We start from the raw sequence: 26456 nt of genomic DNA on the forward strand, positions 1-26456 counted from the left end.
TCAAAACAATTTGTGTTCCTTGGTGGCAGCTTGCAATCCTGCCTTGTTAGCACTCAGATAATTAGCAGGGGTCTGGTCCTCCCGGTCCCTCTGCCCCTGAGTCTTGCTGGTACCTCACACCTCAAAGGGATGTCCTGGGTTAAACAGTAATTGTGCTTACAAATCCCACTTGATTTATTTGTAGGACTGTCCCTCCCTTGTATTAGGTGGGTGTAATACCCAGAAATTCATGGAATGAATTCTGTCCTGGGACATTCCCTGCTAAACCTCCAGTAAACCAGAGGGGTTTCATGGAGGCAAAGTCAGGGCATGTTTTCTCTCTCCCCAGTTATTAACAAAAGGATAAGGCTGATGCACTGTCTGGTGCCATTTCACTGCCTTGAGTTTGGTCGGGATGATCCAGTTACCAGCCCCATGCCAGGCTTTAAAAGGGTTAAAGATGGTAATGGTGCCATTAAAAATCCAGCTTGCCAATGAGCTATTTTGTGCAAATGGTATAAATATAAGATACACTTGTCTGGCTCATTTGCAAGCATTCTTTTTGACTTCTTTCACACAACTGGTGTTTTTGTGTTTAATTTAACAAGAAATGAGTAGTAAATGAAAGCTGCTGCCTGAAATCCCACTGTGAGCGTGTTTTGCACTTGGCTCCCCAGTGAAAAGGCAATTTGTGAAATTATGTGATAGAGTAATTAGATGAAGCCAGGGCTTCTGATTGTTGCCATGCTTATGTGGTAAAGGTTTGCTGGGGGAAAAAAAAATAAAAAACACGGATTATTACCCTGGCAAGTTGGCTTCTTCATTTATTTGTAAACAGAATATTTAGTGACCGCATAGGAAGTAGCTGTAATCACCAGCTCGTAAAGAAACCACAGCAGAGCTTTTGGATTTTTACAGAGTGCTCATGTAAAATTTAAGCTGGGAGGCAGAATCCCTGTTAATGTAATTAGGATCTAATTTACCACCCTTTGCACACAGATGTAATAATGTCTAGATATTTATTCTATCTTTAAGCACATTACATATACCTCAGTGCAGCAGTTACTGAACAGAAACAGGTGTGAGCACTTTCCGGATTCATTTTTACACTGTAAACACACAGCGATTTAAGGAGAAATATTTACCAAAACAAAAAAAAATGAGGGGAAAGAATGTCTGCAAATGAGGCAGTAATGGACAGTTGCCCTTTATGTACTGATGGATTTCTCAATGGTTAAGTAAATTAAAGCAAATGCTAGAAAAATCAATAGGCTTGCAGAGTCTTGGTTGTGCCTCATAGACTTCAGGACAGAATGACAGATGTGGTGCATATGACCCATTTAAGTATTAATGCTTGGGAAATTGCCTCTGCGTGCAAGGTTATAGGCCTAGAAATATTGTTATATTAAATTACAGACAATAATATTTTTAAGTATATATGGAATTTATATGTTTCAGTTTAGTTGCTTTTCGGCATTACATTTGTCCTGGAAGATTAGTTGCGGAGTTGTTTCTCTGGAACGGTAAATCAGGTTTAAAAAATGTTCAGGCAACGAATTGTCTTTCCAAGGCTGCTGTGGATGGGCGAGCGTGTTGTATGGGTGATCGTGTTAAATAAGAGCCACACAGCCAATGTGTTCACTGGCAAATGTAGCATATAAGCGAGCCTAAATTAAATATCATTAAAAGGCAGCTTTCAAAATGGTGAGAGGGCTGGCTTGATAACATAGGGTCGCTGTTAAATTGGGTTATTCTGTGTGACTAAGCACAAAGTAAAATCTGAAGTGCGTGGTCAAGAGGAGCTAAGTAAGGTAACCACCAAGGCAGATCCTTCTCACCATCTTCCCCACGTGCCACAATTGGAAGGGGGCGAGTTCGCATGGGCAGGATGAGTAAAAACTGACCCCACGCAGAAATTCTCCTGAAATAGAGGTGTTCTGATTAATCCAAGCAGGCAGACGAGCTCTAGATGAGATAGTGCTTGCCATCTCTGATTTCTGTCATTTCTTGCTGTACTTCCACGCAGGCAGCAGGGAAGTAGACCAAGTTAATTGTCTCTTTGTGGCATCTCTGGCAGGAAGAGCGTGAAAATAGCTGGGACCCTGATTTTGGTGTTGGCATGAAGGCAGAGTGGCGTGTTGGCCATGCTTGCTGTCGGTGACAGCCCGGCGTACCTTGCCAGTTATCCTGACTTCACCCCAAACACCTGTTTCTGTGAAGGGAGCGGATGCATTTTATATACAACTACCGTGTTTAATATTAGAAGGGAGCTTTAGACTTTCACAGTAACACTGCTATTCCTTGCTGAAGCCATTACATGGAAAGTGTTGTAGTTTTCCTTCCAAACATTAATTTTCACTTTTTACTTCCATTTGTGCAACAGATTTTTTTCCTTTTTTTTTTTTTTTCTTTTTTCCTCGGTTATCTCTGATATTTGATGTTTGATTACCACTGGCTCCCTTCTGGCTCCACTTTTTCTCACTTTTCCTTTTCCCTAAAGCACGAAAACTCGCTGGGGAGTGAAACAGAGCCATCTCCATGGGGTATAAGGGCTGCACACTGCTACTGGAGCACCGGTGAAACGATGACATTATGGAGGGGCAGATTATTACTTTTGGGCCCATTGAGGACCTATTTGTGTATTGAGGCTGGATGAGAGCGACTGGTGCTGAGGGCTGTCAGGCCAGGGCTGAGTGATGACAGACCCTTGTCATTTGCCCGCATTCAGCTTCATTGCTATGGTGACAATATGCGGTGATGAAAGTTGCTGCGGAGGGTTGGACAGCATCCTCCATGGTTGCCGTAGCCGACAGCATCTTTGCAACAGCATGTTCGAGCTGCTGATGGCCCTCAGTGTCAGAGCAGCATCAAATCTCTCATGACAGAAACTCTCCACAGGTTTTTGGGTCCGCAGGGATGTCGCTCCTGGCGCCGTCGCCAGCCTCGGCAACTCCTTGCAGCGGTGGCAAAAATTGTCTTTACCTGTTTTATTCATCTTTGTGTGCCTTGTGGTGAATTTCCTTGATTTCTAGGTGAATTACCTAGACAAGCTAGGTAAGCTGGTGCTTACCTGCACAGCGGCAGGGGATGGCCATGGTCCTCCTCCTGCCGTATGTAAGGCAAACATATTAATCAGCATATAGGCAAGGACCGCTTTTGTTAAATATTCGTGTGAGGGGCCCTGGTGAACAGGCTCTTTTGTTCCCGACCAAACCAGAAAGGATCAAAGGTCAGCAGGAACCCAGAAGCCATCAGTCAGGGCGGGTTTTGCTGGATCCCGGGGTTGTCAGCTCCATAGTCACCCCTGGCAACTTGGGCTGCCGCCTGCTTGCCTTCCCCACCGCCTGGCGCAGAAGCGCAGCATCCGGTCTCTGGATCGCTGTAAAAAGATGCTGACATAAAGTCAGCATTTGAAATACACTGTGAGCATTGCCATGCACCTCTTTGTTATCGGAGTCATTTGAGAGTGAGATTACAAAAATGATAAGTTGGCTTTATAGAGATCGTTTTGCTGCGTTCATCTTTAGGGCGCATTTTAAGGCTGCAAATTCATTTTTGGTTTAGTGGAAAATAGCAACTTGGAAAGAAGCAGCAGCATAATGCTGAAATGTGCTTCTACTCTTCTGAATGTAAAAGTTCACTTTTAAAAAAACTTCTGGTATGGCATTTATTTCCTTTGAGCAGATCGATTTATTTCACCCCCCCCCTTCCCTGTGATGTTAAAGTACATTTGGCAGTAATCAGTTTATCCTTATTAGAAGCTGTGGTAAAAGGCAGAGTTGCTGAGTCAATTCACTCCATTTACTTCCCCTATTGAGCCTTAATGTGTCCCAGTCCCCACCCCTTACAGTGAAAACATCATCAATTATAGGGCTGACAGGAGCCTGGGACTCGGTGTAAGTTGCTCCTTGGGGTTATTCATCTTGCACCGAAAAAACTGGCACTCAGCAATATTCATCACTTCCCCCTACCTAAAATGATTGAGTAAATGGTGAGGTGAATTATCAAAGGGGGGAAAAAGAGGGGAAACTGAGTTTGAATATGTTGGACGCAACTTTGGGCTCATATGGCAGGAGAAATAGAACCATCAGCTGACATGCAAGGTCCCTACCACTATTTAATATTGTTGGTGAAGCTGGAGGGAGGCTCAGTTATCTTTCAGCCAGATACCTTACGATGCTGCTTCTCATGGCCTGACCTGCAAGAGCTTTTCTATTTTGGCACCTGGCTTGGAAAAGAAGCTTCAGCCCTGGAAAAGCAGCTTCAGCCCTGGTGCTGCGGAGGTGTGCTGGGCACCCAACCCTCTGTCAGCTCCTTAGGATGAAATACACTACTCAGTTTGCTCCATGATATTTATATTTATTCTAAATATCCCAAATTGCCTCTGGTGGGAAATGATTCATAGCAGGATCTTAATTTCGTAAGTGTGATATGGCAAAACCTTTTTCTCCAAAACCTTAAGAAATACAAAAGCATGGAATGGAATGTGCTTTGTTACCATCACCTCCCCTCCCTACAAAACAAAGCAAAGAAGCCCACCCAGCCAAGAGAATCCAAACATGAAACCCTCAGACTTTGGGCTTATTTAAATTTTCAAAGTTACCTTAAAAAAAGAAAAAAGCTCTGCTTCCCTTTGCCCAAAAATATAATGCAGTCATGATAAGAAAGGAGAAATTCCCTTAGCCATACACCTGGTTTGTTTTTACACCCGGTGCTGCGGTTAGATGGTTGTCTAAATAAACAGAGATTAGGTGGAGGACTTTATCTCAAAGCTGGCACTGGTTATCACACTGCTTCCTCCCACTCCCTCCCTCTGATTGTGAGTTGTATAAGAAGACTTAGCAAGCATAACTTAGAGCCGATAACCTTTGAATGTTAGTTCAAGGAAGCTGTGCCATAGTAACAACAACAAAAAAAGAAATTATGCAAACTCTGTGACAGACTATTCGAACAAGCGGTAATTTGGCTGTAATGCTGATTTAAGAAAAAAAAATACTTGGTAAGTTTTTTGCTCTAGGAGTCCTATTTGAATTTAGCCTGATCGATAATTTTAATATTTGAACAGTAGTGAAAAAAAAAAAAAAAAGATACCAGGAATGAACTCGAGTTTGTTCTTCAGATCATCTCTCCTATGGGGGCCTTATTTTAAACTGCTTTAACAAAGGGAATCTGTAATGTTTTATTTGCCCAAATTGCTCCAGCCCTGCAGTTGAATTGATCTTGATGCAGCCCTGGAAGAAGACACTATTGACATTTGTGCTTGATGGTAAATGATACATATGTATACCCAAGCAGGGGACATAAAGAGAGGCTGCCAGGTGATGGGCAGCTTCTGACCCTCCATGAAAGCAAACAAGCAAACTCCTTGTGGTTCTGCATGGGTGTGAAATCAAAAGACTCCTTTTCCAAACATATCTCGGCGTGCTGATGGCCAACATACAACATGCGAAGACAAGGAGGAAGGTCTTTGGGGTCTTTGCTACATGCCTTCCATAAAAAAAAAAAAGCATAAAAACCCCAACAAACCGCAACCAGGGAGAGGAAGGAGGGGGAAGGCGTCCGCGCGGTACCGCGAGGCAATGTCATGCCGATGTTGGGAAGCCAACTCACAGCGAGCGGGTGAGCGCGGGCATCTCTGCCCTTGTCGTTTGGATTTACCACAGTGCCACGCGCCCAGTTACACAATGCGTAAAGGCGAGGGTTATTTCTAGGACAGATAATTGAACATTAATACTCGTTGACATTGTCGTAGGAATGATATGTCAAGCTGACAGGGCCTATGTGCTTACATCTGCTGATCGGCCACAGACGAAGGGAATGTTTGGCAGATTAGACCCGGGGCCTCGCTGCCACCGAGCCAGGGATGATACAGCCATTAATCACGAGCTGCCATCTTGGGCTGCCTTCCCAACAAAAACAGTGGTTGGGTCCCTGCTTTTGGGGGTGGAGGGCATGATTTGCAAGACTACATCAACCCCCATAGGTGTCCGCACACCTCTGTGTGGATGAAGATTTATGTGTGTGTATAAAAGGTATCAAAGAGGAGCATCCTTAATGCTGCACACGCATGAGTGCCGCCGTTGTCTGGAGAGACTGTTTTCAATCTACTAACGTGAAAATAAAAGGAAGTGGGATAGATAAGAAGTTCTTCAGAAGGATTGAGAGCATGATCAAGTTTGATGAGGTGTTTCTGATTATCTCTGTCTTAGGAATTAAATGACATAAAAACGGTAGCAGAATTGGCGTCTTTTTTTTTTTTTAGCATGTTTTTTGTGTCTCTCTTCTTCTGCATGTCAACAGACCTTTTGAGGCAGCTTGCTGTAGATAAAGTAGTTACATTGCAATCACTCCTGTCCCCTCCCAGCCAAAATCCCACAAATGGTGCCTTTCAATATAATTTCATAACAAATCTTTGGTGAGCTAATGCCTTTGTCACAGCATTTCTACAGCCAGACTTCTCTGCACAAGTAACTGTTCAGAGGTGTGAGAAGCAGATAGAAAACAATTACAGGGGCCTCTGACACCAGAGTCAGTTCTACTTTCTTAAAATAGGGCTAAACATCATGTTTGTAATGTCTCGCGTACAGTTTGACTCTGCGTAAAAATGCTACAAAATAGGGCCCTTGAGAACATCCATTATCACATTTTGGTTAACATCACAGATTTTAAAAATCCCAGTTGCACTGAAGCCATGAAATAAAGCTTTCATCTGTAAAGATCTAGTTTCTCTTTGTTATTAAAATAAACGAAGCCATTAAACAAAATATATGCATATAATAGTCAAGTTCATAATTTCTTATAATCAAAATGATAAATTCAACTTTTTTTTTTTTTAATTGGAGCAGTCATCTTAGAAAGGCTTGTGTATAGAACAAGATCAAATGTACCTGGTTGCTCTTTCTTACTTTGTAACTTGTTAGTGATGACATTTTTTTGGTCTTTAAATGCTTTCATTTAGGTCTTTCTAAAAGAAATGAGTTTTGTTCCGAAAGGAGGGGAAAGCAGAGGGGGATTTTTGAGCTTGGTATTGAAAAGATTGATTGATTAAATCTTGTTATTATTCTTGCAAATTGTTAATGGGAGTCACATCATAAATGTGCTGAAAGTGACACGCCGTCTCAATGCTTTTGCTTCCAAATATGTGGTTTGTCTCTTTTATGGTGGAGGCAACTGCCTGTGTGTGGTGCTTGATGTGTTCAGATCTTGAAGGAGACCAGGCAACAGAGGATGAAGAGGATGCTCAGGCTGGGGACGGAGTGGTTACTGGCTGCTTGTAGCTGACTCTATTTGGGTTTTTGGAATATATCCTTCAGGCAACCCAGGCTTTGGCCATGTTTGCTGCAGCTGATTTCCATATCTAAAGTTACCCAGGTGAGGACAGGTTTCCCATTTCAGGGCTCATTCCCCCAGTGGCAGCCAAGACCAGGCCCCCGGGAAGTGCTTCACTCCATGAATATTCCCACTGAAATGCAACATTTGGTTCCTCCAGCCCTATGTGAGAGAAAATAGAGTTAGGTCTTTAGAGGCTTTTGAAAGCCAAGTGAAATTGGTGGAGAAGAGGCAAGAATCACATCCTGGTCCAAGCCTTTTTAATGATGTTTTTATAAGGACAGGAATGAATACATAGTCAACTTGTGGGCATATACGTGTTAATTTATGGTCGAATCTGGAGATTTGGCAGAGAATTGTGATGTGCTTTTCCCCAGCTCTTAGGAGATCTAAATCACACTTTTTTGTTGCACATCCTTGCACACATAAATATCATCCTGGGAACATATGTTTGGTTTATTCTGAAATTGTTTAGCATTATCAGATGGGTTTCTTTGGTAAGGAGGGTACATAATTAATTAGAGCACTCATTTTCTTTTGGAGACTTCTTAATTCATCTCTCAAGAGTTAAATTTTAAGCCTAGTCTGGTCAGAAAGTGGATTTCTGTATGGGCCCACACCCTGAAGCCAGTCAAAGGGATTTCACACACTAAACGGGTGTAGATAAATGAATTCTCTAGCCAGAAAGCAGAATTGCTTAGTCAAGTTTACTGAGTTAAAACTTGGCTGTGTTATTCATATATGCGATCATGCTGAACTTGGGTTATTTTAGCAGAAGGGAACTCATTAGACCTAAGGAATGAAGGAGGGAATTTGTGAGGAGCTCTCATTTTAAAGGTAAAAATAATGGAGAGTGAACTTAAGGAGATGTAAAAGGTGGGAGGGATAAAAGGAGACTGCCTGAAATAGCTGGCTTCGTGCCGGAAAGTGAAGCCCAGCTCTAGCCCAGGTAAATTGCATTTGAATTTCAACCTCAGATCTGTATGCATTCTTCTTTGGCAGATGTTGAATTGATAATGCCTGTGTGTTAAAGAATTCTGATTGTTTCTTTTGCCACCTTTGCAGCTTATGAAAATGCAAGTAGACTTGCCTAATGAATATTAATAAGAGTGATGGCTGGATAACACACAAGCCTGTGGCTCTTTGGAGCTTGGATGGGGTTAGTTGGAGGATTGTTGTGACTGGGAATTTACATGCTTTTTAAGAATAAACTTCCTGAATGCTTTTACATTCTCCTTTAAAAACTGATGTTTGTTCACAGTGGCATGCTCGTGCATGCGTGGATTTTTTTTTCCCCTTTCCCTTTCTAGATTTATAGTGAGATTAATACTACAGATGGCATGTCCGTGTTTTTTAAAACAAGGCAATTTATTAGATGAGGAGAGAAAGAGGCCCCATCTCTTAAATTTACTTCAGTCCAGGGCTAATTGTATTGATAGCAATGGTTTATTTTATTTTCCTTGTTTATTTTTGCCTTTTCCCACACCCCATTCTCCCAGGCAGCTGTGGCAGTTATTAGCGGGGCAGGGAAATGACACTGATGAATTCTGCATCTCCAAATGTCCTGTGAGGCTTTAAAGCCCATTTCATGCAGTTAGTTAATCAGGCGGCTCGTTAGGCCATTGCTGTGGACCTCAACAGTCTAATAGCAGGGAGATAGTGTTGTGGAGTGGCTGGAGGATGAGAGGGCTCTCAGGACCCCAACTGGAGCCCCATGGACAGGCACTGACACCTTGTTGGAGCTCCCCGTGATGCCAACACTGTGGTGGGACTCAAGTGCTGATATTGGCAACATCCCTTCATTTCACCAGTGCTGTTCTCTGGCTCTGCTGGAGCAATCCTCTCTGGACCTTTGTTTACTCGCTTGTAAAAATCCCTATTATCAACCTTTCTGCCTGTGTCATAGGTCCCATTTGATCTGCTCTTCTTCCCCCAGACTCCCTTCCCAAAACCTCTAATTATGCGAAAAACTAAGGCGCCTTTTTTAATAGCTTCCTGCCCATGGAGAGCTGCAGGGGCAGACTTGAAAAGGAGGGCTAGAGTGAGTCAGAACTCAAAAAGAAAATAGAATCAGAGAGGTCTTTATTTATTATTAAAAAAAACCCCAAACCTCGTCTTGATAGTAAGGAGCTGTGTCTGACTCTTGTGGTGCTGGGCAGGGTGGAGTTCTTTTGCAGAGTGGTGATTGGGGGCATTTCCCAGTGCTTGCAAGCGATGCAGTGGCAAGAGTGGGTTTGCATGTGTTCCAGGGCTGGAGATACCCTTAAAGGGTTTCATGAAGTCTCAGTGAGGAGGATTTAATGAAGATTCAGGGATTAAGATGCCTCTGCGTTATCATTTCTGCCAAATAGGTAAAAGGACTTACTGTTTCTAAATCTTTGAAACATGAAGAAAACCCCCAACATCAAAACAGAAAGACATGTATGCAGTGCATTTCTCCTTTTGCAAAAGGCCTTTTCTTTCCTTTCCCTCCTCACGACAAAAAGGCTTAATTTTTTTTAGCCCATGTAAGGGGAGAGGGAAGAGGGGGAGAGTCATTAAAATGCAGTTCTTTCAATTACGTCCCGTTATTTGTCATCTTTATGGCTTTTCTATAGTTTTCACTGCACCTTTAATAGCACGCCTGGTCAGAAAAGGTGAGCTGGAATGTGAACGCACTTGGCTGCGCCGCCGTCGGTGCCTACGAGCTGTGCTCGAATCCCAGTCCCTGTAGATTTTAATGTCCCCGCAGACTGCTGGCAGCCTGCTTCCAGCTGTGGCAGGCATGATGCAGTGAATTGCTTTTGAATGTTCTTTACTCAAATAGGCAGTAATTACAAGCTTAAAGAGGTTTAGTGGTCCAGTAAACTACATAATCACCCCTGAATTAGCCTGGGCTCATCAGTTGCAGTCCAGCAACCTCAAGACTGCTGTTTGTATGCAGGCTTTATCACGTAGCAACCTGAGCAGCAGGTGTGGAACAGCAAGAATCCCCCATAAACACAACTGTCTACTGGGGACAATGATCTCTAATGAGATGAGGCTACAGCATCACTGTAATTTAAGTGGGAAAATTAACGCCGGAGAATGTGTGCTACTTCCAAGAGTCTCTGCTTCTTCGGAGAACAGCGGTGTTTTCCTGGCTTTTTTTTTTTCTTTTTTCTTTTCCCTCCTCATTTCCTTTTTCTTTCCTTCCCAGATCTTTAAACGCATCTTTTTTTTTTCTTCCTTTTTTTTTTCTTTATGAGGAACACGTGGTTTTGCTTATAAGTTGAGTGGGCTTTATTCTTTTACAAGGATATGTTGTGAATATTTAATGGTGGATGGGGCATCTGTTCAAGGACTTTCCATGCCAACAAAGCAGCATTGCAAAATAGCAGCTTTATCTTTTCATTTCCTTCCTCAGTGGTAGTTTTCTTGTTTTCTTTTTTTTTTTTCCAAATAGAAAACACAGAATAGAATGTAACTCCCCTCATCTTGGTGCTGGAGATGGGCACCTCAGTGTGTTGGTTGCCTTGAACTCTCTTTGCGTGACTGCTTGGTCCTCCATGAAAAAAGGTGGCTGAGCTCCTGGCAGAAGGCTTCCCAAGTTGCTTGGTGGCCGCTCCTAAGGGTGCTACCACCTTGGGAAATCTGCCTAAAGCTCCTGCTCCATCCAAAACACTGTGGTTCATATTAGGGACCTGGCTGAATACAGTAACCCTCCATCAACCTGATCACACAAGTGTGTAAGGTAGGGGATGGAGGCGTAGGGGAGCGTTTTTATCCCTCACTTACAGAGGGACCTCCTGATGTACCGAAGGCAGCCTGGGAAAGAGAGCAAAAAGCACAAATAAAGGCTTTAGGCTTAACTCTATGGGATTACAACTGCTGGTGCTGGCTTTTCCAGAGATTGTAGAGTTATTTCCGAGCCCACCTGTTTAGAAAGTCATTTGAGGTAGATAAGGACAGTGACTTATTGCTGAGAAAAGGCTTCTGGTTAGGAGATATTTACCTGAGCTAATCTGTCTTAGGCTGGCTCTAAAAACAACAGCAGTGCTTTTACGGAGTTATCAGGTAGTCGGGATTTCCTTTGGCGTGCTGGTGATATTTTTTCTTCCTTCCCAAAAGCTGCTCACCTAGGGAAGGCTGGGGTTTGCCTTCCTGCCTTTCCGCAGCTGCCTGATAAAGATGTTGGCTTAACTGAAAAGCTGGGTTTCAAGGATGTGAATTTAAGCTCTAAGGCGGTTGGAAGTCAGATGATGCATTTCCTCAGTTCCTTTGGTGTCACTTGGATGTATGTAGCATTTCACAGCTTTTGGCTGTGTGCTGCACTGAAGAGAGTTGTGTTGATCTTTTGGATGAAATTTTTCTTTTCGCTATCTTGTCCTTGGTCAGTTTTAGTCTGTGATAGAAAAACAATAATGAATAATAATAATTACCAGGGCAGAGGATGGGAAAGCGCGTTACCCATGTCACATTAGCACAAATAGTCTTGATCCTGGAGCAAAAAATCCCTTCTTAAGTGTATTAAGATAAGTTAATGTGTATGTACAAGCTCTGTGTTCCTGTGTGCACATACATACAGGCATTAAAGGAATGTTTAACATGGGAAAAGCTTCACTCAATTACCCAGGTATGGCGTGGGAGTGTCTGCATAGACTCAGCTTGAACTGAAAACCAGTGGGAGCCAGAGTAAGCTCCAAACACTGAGGTCTGTCAGAGTGTCTCCAAAAGGAAACAGCAGAAGCACCATTGCTTGGACTAGCTAAAGCTCAACTGGAAAAGGCAGTGGGTAATAATATATGGTATGGAAGGAATAATATTGTAGCAGCCAGGAGATGGATTAGATGAGTTAAAAGGTTTTTCCATTTTCTGACTTCTGTAATATCCTGTGCAAGGGATGATCTGAACTTTTTTTCCTTAATGAGTGCTCACATTATGAGTAATTTGATGGGGCCACCAGAGAAGTATTGGCAGCGCATCCCAAGCCATACCATGTCTCTCCATCAGCCTTGGAAAGGATATTTATGTTAGCGAGTGCCAAAACTTGTTCACAGACAACTCTTGCAAGAAAATTATTTACAAAAGGGCAAATGGGAAAAAAGAGAAGCTTTTTTTTTTCCCCCAGCATAACTCCTTCATTAAAAAGAGTTGCTGTTGCCAGTACCTCTTCTCCCTCCTTGTAAACTCCCACAAAGAAAACCTCTCCTCCACCCCCCTGCCTGCAAAACCACCCCAGCCCCTGTTTAATCAGGTTGTGCTGTGAACACACGTTCAAATGTTAAAACTTCTGGGGTATTGGCTCTGTCTTTTACACTCTGTGTTTGCCTTAGAAGAGTCAGATTCTGCCTCTTTTCTTCACCTCTCATTTTTTGGCAGGGTTGCCAAAGCAGCCTGCAAACCCTTTTGTAAGGCAGTGTCTCCGAGCGCCATGTCATAGGAAGGGGCTGATGCAGAAGTCAAGAGGTGGAGTGTGGCCTCACTACGGTGATAAAGGCGAGTCATAGCAGTGCAGCACATCCAGTCAGATTGCATATTTTGATGCATTTTTGACTTTAAAAGACCGAGCTCATCTGTTGATTTTGCCTTCACAGTTTGCAGTTCAATAACTCTGGCAGCACCAGGATTTATTAACAGTAATGTTATGAAAAAAAACCTTACCGTGGGGATATTAAACTATTACAATAAGTTGAGGAAATATTTTCTTTTGAAAGAGGAAAAGGCTGGCTTTGTCTGCAGCATGACCGTGTCATATGGACTGTGTTTTCTTGCTGCGCTGAAAAAGCAACGAGGAGTTTGAAATGCCAAAGCCAGCTCACACTTCAACAGCATTATCAGGCTGACTCACTGCTCTCAGCCAAGGAAAAGACTGTGCAAACTTTGCACAGGCTTTTTCTCCACACACCCCCCCCAGCCCCAGAGATGCATTTCTAATAAAACAACTTCCTTCTCAGTGTTTAGTATTTCCTCCAATGTGCAAGCCAGTCCCTTGGGATAAACAGGATCGAGTTTGCAGCTTCCGAGTTGAATTTTTTTTTCTTCTCCCCCCTCCCTAGCAGGTCACCTCAACTTGGCAAATTTTTACAGCCTTGCCTGAATATAAAGCAGGTCACAGGGATAGTCTATAAACCGATTCAGGCAGCTTGCAAAATAGGCAAGGGGACTCCACGCGTTCTCTTTATCACTCCCTCTCAACACGCTGGTGGCCGTTGAAGAAAGGAGGTTGCAGTCTTATGACTTTATGGATAGCGATCCAACCATTTTTTGGCTACTTTGCAAGTGCAGGAACCTCCGTTATTCTTTAGGAGGCCAGAATGTGTGAGGATCTAGGACTCAACTGCTATAAATTCAAGCTCTGTTCTTAGACTACACCATGCACTGCTTTTGTAATGCAAATGGCAGGCACAAAGTGTCCCTTTGATAATGTGCAGTCAGGAGACAAAAAAAGCATTCACTGCAACAGTAAAACTAATTCATAAAGCTGAGAGACAATAGGAAAGCATTATGGATATTTAAAAAAATTGTAATTTCTCGTAGATCAACTTGATCACTAATGTAAACAGTTCAAATGCAGACCAGGAGAAGATAGGGGAAGGGGAGAGACCCAAACAGCTGCACTACCACCTTAGCTGACCCTCGACAAGTTTGAGTAAAGCAAGAATTTAGAGTTCAGCACAAAATCAATGTGCAGTTTGTCACTGGAGGGCTGAACCTTGGGCTTTATTCTGGATATCGAGTTAGGCTGGATTTTTCTTCGGAAACTAGAAAATTATAGTGGTTTTTTTTGTTTGGTTGGTTGGGGTTTTTTTTATTTTCTATTTTGACGTAAGAAAACAGTTAATAAATGCTCCTGAGGGCATACATTTTAGGGGGGCATTTTCTCTCCATCACCTACCAGAGTTTAGCTCAAGGTCATCTCACCTTGGTGCATTACACTGAACTCTGGAGGAGGCAGAGGGCTGGAGGAAGGGGATAAAAGGACTTCCGAGGTGGCTCTGCCGGTGCGGTCAGCCAAGCGACGGCGCTGCCACGATAAGGGTGACGCTGGACGGTTGCCACAGCCTCCTTCTAACGCAGCATGAAACCTTTTACTTGGGGACTGCTCCTGCCTCGGTGCTGGAGTAGGGCTGGCTGTCAGCCTTGGTGTTGAGCCGGTTTGGTGCCATGAGGAATTAGTAACCTGGGGGGAGTGAGAAGGGGTGGTTTTGCCTTCCGTTATCTCAGCGGTGAACTCTGGGCAGGATTATTTTCCTATTTTTCTGCCACGATTTGGATGCACTGCTACGGCAGAGAGGGAGGGAGGGAATGTTTCTGATACCAGGTTACAGATAAGATAAAGTCTGTCACTGTCCTGGCATCCAGCATTTGCCACCTGGGGTGGAAAATTTGAGGAAAGGAGTACATTTGGACAAGGTGTAGCATTAAGAGACAAACTTGGCTGCTTTCCATCCGTATCTACTGGAGACTTTACCCACCGTCTGTAGTCAAAGGTGATTAAAAAAAAAAAAGTCTTATTGGGTTTTTTTTGCTAAAAATGCTCTCAGCAACATTCGAAAAGGAGCTTTTATTAAGACTATTGCTTGCTAAATACCATTCATAAAACAGTGACGAGAAAATATGATGGAAACTTACATTTTTCCCTCTGTCACTTTGATTTCTTTGTTACTGCTAAAACGACTGCTCTGACTCATATTTTGCATAGTTATTTTTACCTTTTCAAATGTTCCTTAACTGTTCATATTACCCTGGGCAAATCCCCCAGGGATAATTTTCATTTGCATGCAGACTTTGATGGTGTTATTAAGCAATCACTTTCTGTACTAAGTCATTATTAAAAGTAATACCACAGAGCCTCAAAAACACATTAATGGTGCCAAACAATCCGCATTTCAGCGCTAGATTTATGGAAGAGGAAAAGCACAAGGTCTCGTATCGTTCGGTGGATGCTACTCTGTAATGCTGTAGCAGCAGCAGGCTTGATCAGAAAATATCAGAGCCAAATTCAGAGCCCTTATCTGTTGTCAGCCTTATGTCTTTTTTTTTTTTTTTTAATTTTTCTTTTTCAACCTGATGACTTCCTGCTTGTTTTTCCCCTTGGATTTGCCCTTTTCCTCTGGCCTTGGCAAGAAAGCCCGTCTGCAGTCTTCCAGTATACACAAGCTGGGCTGGTTCTGGGAAGGAGGGTCAGCCTTCCCATCTGTAATCACTGTTTTATGGCTTTCACTTGAGGTGTTAATGCAGATCAAATGGAAAACACTCCAACATGAGTGTTACAGCTTCTCGTACTGCCCTGCATAAGGTCCCAATCGTTAATTCTGATTATAAGACCTAAAGGTAATTCTATTTGCTCTCCTAATGCATTGCAGCTCTCCCGGTGGTCCGGCGTCTCTTTTCTCCAATTCCCATCTTGATCAATTGTTTGCAAATAATTAAGCTTTTAAGAGATAATGGTAGGAGCTAATGTACACAACAAAGTAAAGGTCTCAAGTCACTGTTTATTGAACAGTTTGCTTTGATATCCCAAAGTGATCCAGAGCGATAGGTGGACTTGGCAACTGGAGTCAGTGTGGTGTTTTTAGACATGCTTCCATATATATATTTATATATTTCATAGAATCATGAAATATCTCGAGTTGGAAGGGACCCATAAGGATCAAATCCAACTTTTTGCTCCTCACAGGACTATCTTAAACAAAACCATTTGACTAATATATATATAGATAGATAGATATATTTGTATACGTAATTTATACATACTCATGCAAATATAATATGCCTATATACACACAAATATGTATACCCATATCTATGTGGATGTGTCTTTATCCCTTTAAGCAACCATTAGAAAGCTTTCGGAAGGCACTTGTCGCTCTTGCACAGGCAGAATAAGGGCCAACAGCAACAGTTTCGATGAATTTCCTATTTCTTCATAAAATGGCAGTTCTCAGGGTTTCCCCCTTTCTCTCTGTTGCAATGTGATGTCTGCCTTTGCCTGTAGCACAGGCCTTCTGAGCCCTGTGGGTGGGAATGCAACAAGGCTTTGAATGTTTTTATAGCAACCTAGCCTGTGGCACGCTGATTCTTTGTCAAGTCATTTTTATTATTTTATTTATTTTATTTTTAGCCTACAAAGGAACAACTCGTACGATCCACAGAAAGCTTATATAATAAGGATGCCTAGCGTTTAAGATTACTTTAAACCACACCGAGTGATAGTTAAAAAGCCTGCTGCATTGTGAGCCTTCAGCTAAGAGGGATTAGCTATGTGAAATCCCAGGCTGTCATGTGATTATGGCAATTACAGATTTATCATGAAATTAAAAGTTTATGCTGTACTAGGATATGAAGAAAAAAAAAAATCAGATGACCTTAAACATACCGCAATTTGAGGAATTTGGGGGGTTGGGACTTTTAAGGCAATTATTTTTACAGTGACTGTATTATTCTGATGGCTAATTTTATCCAGTCTTGTCTATTTGGAAAAAAGTCCAGAACAATTGAAAATTGCTTAATGGAGACAGACTTCTCAATTCCAATAGCTAGAGGCTGTCTAGTAATTATTGCTTGCTGCATGAAATTAGACACAGTTTGTTCAATTACTTAAAATTAGATCACATGTAAGGTGGCAAAGCAAAGTAAGAAAAAAAAAGAATAATTCTATCCTCACGTGATAGCAAAGTAATGAAATAGGAAGTAAGCTGTGAAGATGAAAATGTTACAAATCATCTCCGTAGAGTTTGTTTTTGTTTTTTTTTTCCTTTTGAAGGGAAGCAAAATGTTCAGTAAAATATTCAGATAGATGGGCATAAGTCAAGTTTGACTGTTTGTTGTGGGTGAATGTGTTTAGGAAGCAAACAATAAAATGCATGCCATGTTTTTGCATGTGTAAAATACAAATTACCCATGAAAAAGAAGTAAAATCCCCTTCCCTCTATTTTCCACTTTGTAATTCTGGAGGTTTTTCATGTACACGTGGAAAATAAAGGGGGTGGTTTACAGGTGTGCAGGTTACTTGTGGGCTTCCTGTCAAGAAAACAGTATTTTAAAAAGAATTGAAAATTCCCCAATGTTTTTGGGTGACAAAAAATTAAAACTTCTCTTATGGAGCTGATGGCCACAGTGGTGGCCTTTGAAATGGGCATATTGAGTTAGGAGAAGTTGCTGGAGTTAAAACAAAAATTCCTGTTTGGTAACATGAGGTGATATAGGCATGTAACATTACCATGAGATGTCAGACTGTGCTGTTTACAAGAATATATAAAATCTGCTAAATAGTTACGATACCAATAAGATTGTGAAATTTTATGAGGTTTTAAATTCTTATGCTTTACAAGGTTTCAGTTTACATCTCATGTAATATTACACTGAAGAATACATCCACAGAATACGGGAATGTTTTTTGGGGAAAAAAAGGGGATGATTGTGTAACAGCAAATACTTCGTGACAATCAGTTGCTAAATGGTGTTGGGATAGGTCTAAGCAGTTACATCAAATTATCTTTATTGAAATGCTGTTAAGCACCTTGCAGCAAAACACGTCTGAATCCAATGTGTGGGCATCCAGGTTAGGAGCTGAACCAGATGCTCAAAACAGGACTTTTCCTTGAAATTGTTACATTTGCAATATATAACCACTTCCTTTTGGGACAGTGATATTTTTACATAGAGGGAAAGGACAGAAATGATATTTCTACATTTCAAACTTGGCTGTGGTTTTTGCTGTTGATTTATTAAGCAATCTGTATTCATGCAGAAGCGAATTTTCTGAGAAAGCAAATCAAGTTCTCACAAGAAACTTAATTTATGATTGAATTTTAACATTATCATCAATTAAAGCAGTATTTATTTTCTGTCTCTTAGGATTAGTGCAGCACAGCTATGCTAATGTCAGGCAAAAATGTGCTGATTGTTGACCTTCTGTTGGCCTGTGTTCAAAACCCAGGCGTTTGTTTATGTTCAGGATGCTGATCTTATTTGCAAATTATTTGGGGGCACTGGCAAATTTTGCCTTCACTATCTCAGAAAACATCAGTGTATTTTAGTTTTACAGAGAAGTGCTTTATCACATTCTTTATTGCTCTGTGAAATACAGAAAAAAAACCAACAAAAAAAGATGATTTGACTCTAATCAGTCATTTGAGACAAGTACAAAAAACTTGCAGCTAATGCAACAAATATCCTTCTCAAGTATCAAGGTACTGTCAGTATCCTAAGCAGTTATTTCTCCACTTCACTAATCTTTATAATTGGCTTGTCTTTTACTGCCATTAATTAAGTGATGTACTAGCCCATTAATAATTATAAAAGAGTGACACACCTCAGCATTTTCACCTTTCAGTAATAGATGTCACACTTCTGTTTTGTTTTGGTTTTATTTTTTTGCATTTTTTTAAATTTAAAATAAAAAGTAGGCAAAAAAAAGCGCATTGTTTTAAATGTATATATTTATTTTGGTGTCTTATAGCACCCTTACCCTTCAGAAGAACAGAAAAAGCAGTTGGCACAAGACACAGGGCTCACTATACTTCAAGTGAACAATTGGTAAGTAATTTTCCTTAGTGTTTCTGTATGGCCCCTGGCACCCTCTGGCTTTGTGGTTTTGGGGGACACACCTTGCCCTTGTTGTTCCCCTCCCCAACAGTTTATTGATGCAAAAGGGATATAGCCAAGTGAGTGCTTTCAGGTATAGGAACTAGGAGGTTTGCTACTGTATTTTATTTTCCCATCGCTTGGGCAGATTTCAGTGTTTCAGATTTCAAATTTTCAGTAATTCAGATCTCAGACTGCCATTTGGGTGCCAGTCCTCCTTCTGGCTGAGGATGTGTGTTCTTCAATAGGAAGGCACATAAGTTTGCAGAACATTGGTCTTGGAAGAGGTTCAGATGTTGAGTGAAAGAAAAGGGGCAGTTGGTCCCATTTCTGCCAAGTGTATTTTTTATTTGGGGGGGCTGTCATGCTTTTTTATTGTTGTTGTTGGAGGGGTTTTTTTTGACTGACGTCCTCGTGTCTCTTTATGGGTTTGCTTTAAAGATCTGGTTTTTGAAAGCTTGAGTAAACTTTGAGGACAATCTGGTTCTTTGCGGCTGAAGTACAATGTGGAGCAATTTCATTTATTTGTTCTAGCTAAGGGCTGATGGAGCCCCTGATCTGTTATAGTAGAGATTTGTTTGAAGGAAATCAGGATTTGTGCTGTTTCTGCAGTGAATTTTGGGTTGCTAAGTGTCCAGGGTGTGGTGAAGGCAACCAGTGAAAATTACTTGTGATTTAAGTGTCGTACAACAGCAAACCTTTTTTAAAAAAAGTTTGATTTATCACCCTTTGATACTGCATCAAAATGTACGTTCCTCCCACTATCCTGGAACAAGTGTCATATTTGAAGTGTATTGCAATCTAATACCTTGTAAAACTAAGTGTATCTAATTAATTGTCCTAATATTTTTAGATTAGTGTTTATGATGGGAAACCTTATCCTCTTTGAAGTAATACCCAGAAAATGGCCAAGGCAAACAGCAAGCCTGCTGGGGAAAAGGGAGGGAGGAATGCCAGTTTGCAGACAAAAGTTGTTTTTTTTTTTCCATTCAATAAGTGTCAGAGATTAATATTACTGAAGCTCTGATTACATGGCCTAATCCATTTTAGTGAATAAATTTGGTCTTGATGTCCATTGCACCTACATTAACAAACCTGCCTCTCTTAGAGAGAGTAGGAGCCTATGGGAGAGATTTCAGATATATTAAACCCCATTACAGAAAATGTAATTTCTGTCAATATAATCCCATGTATTCTTCAATTTAGTACTTTGGAGATAACAAGCTACTTACAATATATTTGCCTTTGGAGGATTAATTTACAAAGTGCACTATCTGGGAGACGCAGGCGGGCTCACATAAGCATAGCTTGTAAGGGTTATCAATTTCTGTGACCCCACAGCAGCCCTGGGAGATCAATTTTTTGAAGCCCTTTAAGATGCTGAATAAAGGAAAATACCAAATACTCAGTGGATATGAAGTATGCTTCCCAGATACTTTAAAAAAGGAGAAATAAAAGGCACTAAACATAAAATTTATGTGTTATAAGGTAGCGTAACCTACAGCATTTTGGCTTGGCCAGAAAAAATTAGTGTCTGCTTCAGCTTTGCATCCTCCAACCTTCATGTGGGCATTACCCTAATTTATATGGTTGTCCTTCAGTTTAATGATGGGCACTTTGGCCCACTGAGAAGTTGTGTATATTCGTCAGGGTCTTATTTAACGATGGGGTGGAGTTAAGGGTGTGCTCCTTCTGCGGGGTCCAGGAGTGTAGGATTCGGTGTGTGCAAGTGTGTCAGTTTAGGATGGTCCATCAAAGAAATTTTTCAAGATGATGAACGTGGGATGCCTTGAACTAAAGCTGTTTGAATTTCTGCCGAGTGACTTTCCAGGGTGTTTTTTAGTACTCATCTCACCTCAAATATGAGGAGTTTTTACTTTGGCTTTGTGTCAGGTGTGTTCTTATAAGTTCCTTATGTGCTAGTTAAAAAGAAAAAAAGGAGGTCAAATACATTATAACTGAATTCTTGTGGATGTAGGGCAGGCTTCCTCTGCTTGAGCTAGTTCCGTAATTCTGCTGTAGTGTTACAATTGCATAAATTATTGACACAATTCCCCTTCTCTCCCCAGCGGAACAAGGATTCAGCACTATAAAGGCAGTCAGGGTTTCTTAAATCACAGGTGGGGGCAAAGATGCCAAAATATGGCAATTCAGCCCCTGCTTTTTGTAATGAATGCTAAGGAACGAGGAGGCTGTGAAGCTGTTACTGAAAGCACAGGTTACATGAGAAATACCCGTGACCAATGAGGTAGTCACCCCCTCCCAAATCCTGGAGGGTATGGGGCAACCCTCTCCAGGCCTTTGTTGAGTCTCTTTTCTTCCAAGGCAATGTGCAGAAGAAGCTCTTCTTGCCTAAATAATTTGCTGCAGGGAAAAACTAACATATCATTTCTGGTTAGTTTTGCCTTTCTTCAGCAGGCTCATAAGTCATTCAGCCACAACTCGCAAAAAAAATTTTGCCTTCCTTCTTAGATTCTTCCAAACTTGTTAACACACATGTACATTTTTGTATTAATGATGAGTCATTGTAAATCACTGTTGCAGAGATTAAATAAAATGCTGAAGGGCAGGCTGGGTGCAGATCAGTCATAAATTATTGGCAGCAACACAGCGTGTGGGAATACATGAAATGTGCATGAAAAACATAAACTCATGTCTGGTAGCATGGTCGTTAGCCCAGACTGGGAATGCTGGATTTTCTGGCTGGAATTAGAAGTTTGCCACAGAGCAATCAGTGAAGAGAGCATTTGTTTTCTGCAGATTGAAAGCATTTGAACAATTTTTTTTTTGTCATATCTTGAATGCCTTTACAATATGTGCTGGTTGCATACTACAGTTCTGTGCCATAATGAAAAAAAATGGTGCTTTTCACACATGGGCTGCCCGGTGTTGGGGCTCCCCAGGCTGATGCACATAACTCCTGCTGATGGTGGAGGAGTCACAGGAATGGGGTGATGATGTGAGATGTGCCAAAAAATGTATCCACAGTAGGGCACATGTCTTTAAAAATACCACAGTCCCTTTACCATGACCCTTTTCCTTGAGTTGTTTTATTTTTTTTAAAGTAATGAAGTAACCCACATGGAGGACTTTTTCCCCCCCCCCCCACATGACAGCTTTACTTGCGAATCACCAGCATTACCTTTTAGGACAATCCTTTTCCCTCAGTTGGATGTTTATATTATGGGAAGAGGGAGCCTTTGCCCTCTTGCAAAATAAAAATAAATCTATGCCATTCAGGTCTCTGTTGTGTTGGTTGTTTAACCCCACAGCAGTTTAGGGTTTGAAACCTGGTAGCATGAACTAGAAGGGGCACTTGTATGGTCTTGACAGCCTATATGGACGTGGTAGAGACCTGACCAAGTACAGGTTAATAAGGTGCTTTTCCCGGGTGATAAAAACTGTGATTGAAATATCCACGAGGTGTGAGCCAATCACTTCTTGCCTCAGCTGAGAGCCAGCCAGGCTATATTGAACGATCTATACGGTTTTCTTGCTTACTACATCTCCCCTGAATCCCTTCCCATTAAGAACTAATGGTAAATAATTACTGGTAGTAACCTACAAGGAAGAGAGAGCAATTCTCATCAGAGGCTGCACTAGGTGTCAGATGCTTGTTTATGTTTTAGAAAAGACTTGGTACACACAGATAAATGTTTGTATATTTGTGCCTATATAACCTCTCTATATGTGCATGCCTATATGTGACTGTCTCTCTATTTAGAGTTATGTACAACAGCATCAAAATGATCTTAAAAAAAAATTAAGTTTGAAAATTCAAATCCTTAAAGCTCCAGCCTTTATTAGGTGTTTCCATTCTGCATTTTTCAAAATACCCTTGTGCTATCTAGGGCACAGCCCAGACAATGATGGAGCAGCTAGTCAATATTTTATCTTGCCCTCATTCTTCTGTGCTTCATTTGTTGAGCTGTATTCAAACTGAGCTTGAAGATGGAATTAATAATTACTGCTGGGCTTTCCTATGGCACTTACTGCTGTAATACCCAAGTCCTTCCCTGACCTCCACGTGCTTGCATATGCATACAAGGTGGTGGGTCTGCATGGTATTTTTACAGTTCCCCTACAAAGAGAAATAATAGCATTGTCCCAGTTCACAGGAGAAGAAGTGAGACTCGAGGAGCTCCAGGTCCAGCACGGTCACAGGTTTTGGGTGGATCTGGGACTGTGAGGTGACTCAAAATGATAGCAAGTTATTCAGTTTAAGGTCCTATGATCATTGAAACTTCATGTTTCATGGAAACTCCCTAGTTTTCAGTGCTTTGGCATCTTATATTGTCAACCTGCAGTGTTGGGTATGGAGGAGAGATATGAGAAGTCAGCAACTACTGGTGAAACATTTGGGTTCAATGATTTTCTCAGTACCTTTTGAGCAGTCCCAGGAAGCAGCAGAACTGAATCCTCTTCTCCAGTGCAACATTTGGCTGCATTAACCAGGACTGTTTTGCTTTTTTTGCTGCCTTATTCGTTTAACTTTGTCAAAGTTTATTTCCTGTAGAAATCAATTTTTTTTATGTTATAATGCCCTGGCCTGTTCTTATAACAGACATGATCATCATTGGGGTGATTGAGGCATTGAGCCCTATCAAAACTGGTAGCACGAGCTCGTAACTGAACTGTTTGCATAGAAATACATTAAAGACTAGGGTGCAAACAGCTTTAATAATATGGCTTCCTAACTTTTGAGTTCTTGATTTTATGTCCATGGCTTCTTTAAATGTCAATTTTATGTATAATTTCCTAGGCTTGCAAAAAACCCAAAACAAACCACAACCAAACACACTGGAAAAAATTATCAGATAATGTAAGCTTTGCTAATGTCATTCTTGGGGACAGATGAAGTTAGTTTTACTGAACCTTTGTAAGGAAGAAATTTTAAAAGGGCTCCAAGACTAGCCTAAAGATGAGTCTGAAAAATCAGAGATGGGCTTGGGATAGGAAGACCTGACCACCCTACTGTATATAGCACAGTCAGGGCACAGACACGCAGAAACACTTTATTATTCTTTTAGCCCCCTCACAACTCTCTTCCAGCAGGAAATTTCTTTCTGCCTCCATTTCTTTGCTCGTGGTGAGGACAGTGGTAGAGCTTTACTGCAATAGTTGCATGGTGCAGGAAGGGAAGTGCTTTGCCGTGGCACGGGAAGGCAGGGTGGCGTGGTGGGGGCAGGAGGATTTTGCACTTCTCCCAGGAAGTGCTCCCCAGAACCCAGAAATGGGCAGGGAGCACTACTGGGAAGGGTGTCCTGTCCATCTGCTCGTCCTGGCTTGCAGATGGTGGGGTTACGGATGGAGCAGATGGGGGGATGCAGATTGGGAGATGCAGATGGAGGGCATGGGGGAAGGTGCTGGTGGGGCAGACGGGAGATGCAGATGGAGAGGTGCAGATGGGACCAGATGCAGATGGGGCAGAGGCAGAAAGCCCCTCCCACTCCTCCACAGAGGTGCAGAGGAAGGAGGAACAGCTGCATGACTTTCCAGCTTTTGGGAAACAGTCCCAAGCCCCTCTTTTCTCGCTGTAGCTTTTATTTCATAACATACCAGGGCTTTGGTGCATCTAAAGCACACCCCAAACACCCCCAAATCCAAGTGATAATGTTGTCTGGTGTTTCCCATGTGTTAAGCCCCATGTCAGCCCCTTGGAGGGGATGGAAAGGCTCCTTCATGAGGCTGGGCATGTAGCATAAACATCATCTTCCCTCAATTCCTTTGCTGAGGGTGATATTCACCCCGAGCAAAAGGCCAGCACATGACCAGTGCACCACTTTAGTCCCACTTAAGCACTATTTTTAGGGTGTAAGTGGGGGAGGAGGCCAGCAGGGAAGGAGCATAGCAAAGGCAGGTGCTGGTCCTATATGCAGGGTTGGATTTTCACCCCTGCTGCCTACCAAATTGCAGACTACAATAAACAGGGAAATACTCAGTTTGCCACTTTGCAGAGCACATCACACACAGGGATCTTTAGTCCTTGGCGAGTAAAATATCTCCTTGTTTTCAGATGTATCTATTACTGCTTTTGTTGCAGTAAACAGATTAAATGAGAAAAGGTCAAGATGCAATTTGAATCTGTGTAAGAACATAACAAATACTTTTCTGAGTAATCAGATATAGTAAATACAAGTACTTATTTACTTGTAAATGTTAAAACATTCACAAATTATCCTCTCAACTTCAGAAATACGAACTTAACCATCAGATTGTAGAGACAATTTACTTTTCTTCTCTATGTGATTCAAGAATATGTATACAGATGTTATTTAAACACTGTTTTGTTAATGAGAATACATGTGAAAGCAAGAAAAAATAGGAATAAGAAAGAATATATTTCGGGTTTAACAAACACATATTGTTTGATGTTCCAGAGTAAAATAGGACAGTAGGTGTTTTCAACATGAGAATCATCCCCCTCCAAAAAACCCCACTCAAAACACCAAGAGCACTATTTTAAAAAGTATCTTGCTGGGTGAATTGTTGTATCATTTGAGCAGTTCAGAATGTGTGCAGTAAATTAGTGGTTCTAAATGTACCATGTGCTGGATTTTTCAAGCAGATTTTTACATTTATGTTTTCACTAAGTCTTAGCTAATTGTTATGCCTTTCACCTTGAATGCCAATTGTAATAATAATATTACATCTGCAGTCTATTTCTCTGTTCTTAAATTACAGCAATCAGGAATACTCACTAGGTAAAATCCTGTATAGTTACTCATAAGAAAATATTGAAATCAGATGAAAAAATGTTTAGCTTGCATATTGCCTTAGACAGCCCTGGAGAGCTGCCAGGCAGTCAAGGTATTATTAGAAAAGCTGAGCAAATAGCTTACAGGGAGAAGAGCTGTGAATGTAGAGCCATCAGGTACCATTGGATCACCGGATTTTAGGCTGGTATTTTTTTTTTTGTAGTTCAGTAAAGGCATTTAAAAATACAGCATGGCAGTTTACACATGCTGGGTTTGGTTTTGGCATGTGGATATAAGGAGTAAGTGGTACAGTTTTGGCATGACATACGAGTGCTTTTCCAAAGGGATCAAGTGCTCAGAGGTGAGTATAGAGTTTTCTTGGAAAAATGCTCCCCTTGGCCTCCAAGTCTTCAGGTGGAGCAGAGGATGAAGAGCTAATAGACCCTGGATTCCTTGCTCAGCCCAGCCTTGTCAGCCTCCACACACTGCAAACTGCCCCAAAACAGGGGTCACCCCATTCAGGAGTGCCAAGGAGAGATGTTTCTGACAGCTCCTGGATTCAGGGTGGGGAAACCAGCAAAGGAAACACCATTTATTTCAAAAGCAAATGTTGAATCATTTTGCATGAGCTAACAGAATAATTATTGGCACCCTAAGCATTGAGAGAAAAAAACAAAACTGGTTATTTTATTCACATAGATGCTTTTTTGAGAAGGAGAAAGGTTGGTTCCCACTGCAGAGCATCATACAGTGGAAACAGGATTTACCTGCCAATAGTATTGACTAACAAAAGGTGTTTGGTGCTTGAGAATTTAATATACAGCCAAAAAACCTCCTCTTTTCCCTCTTCTGGGGTGCTTTCGTACCTGAAACACTTTTTTTTTAGTTGATGCGTTAACG

At 41.5% G+C, this 26456-nt stretch overlaps 1 protein-coding gene across 3 annotated transcripts in view; it reads left to right on the forward strand.

Annotated features, from left to right (window-relative positions):
* MEIS1 (Meis homeobox 1) overlaps positions 1-26456 on the forward strand; it is a 207322-nt gene that overhangs the window by 165049 nt on the left and 15817 nt on the right. For all 3 annotated transcript variants that reach the window (XM_032683048.1, XM_032683049.1, XM_032683047.1), the window contains exon 9: positions 18734-18810. In XM_032683048.1, the coding sequence (XP_032538939.1) occupies positions 18734-18810 (77 nt within the window). The remainder of the gene's footprint in view (positions 1-18733; positions 18811-26456) is intronic.

The sequence above is a fragment of the Chiroxiphia lanceolata genome, chromosome 3 (assembly GCF_009829145.1).
Source record: "Chiroxiphia lanceolata isolate bChiLan1 chromosome 3, bChiLan1.pri, whole genome shotgun sequence".
Classification (NCBI taxonomy): domain Eukaryota; kingdom Metazoa; phylum Chordata; class Aves; order Passeriformes; family Pipridae; genus Chiroxiphia; species Chiroxiphia lanceolata.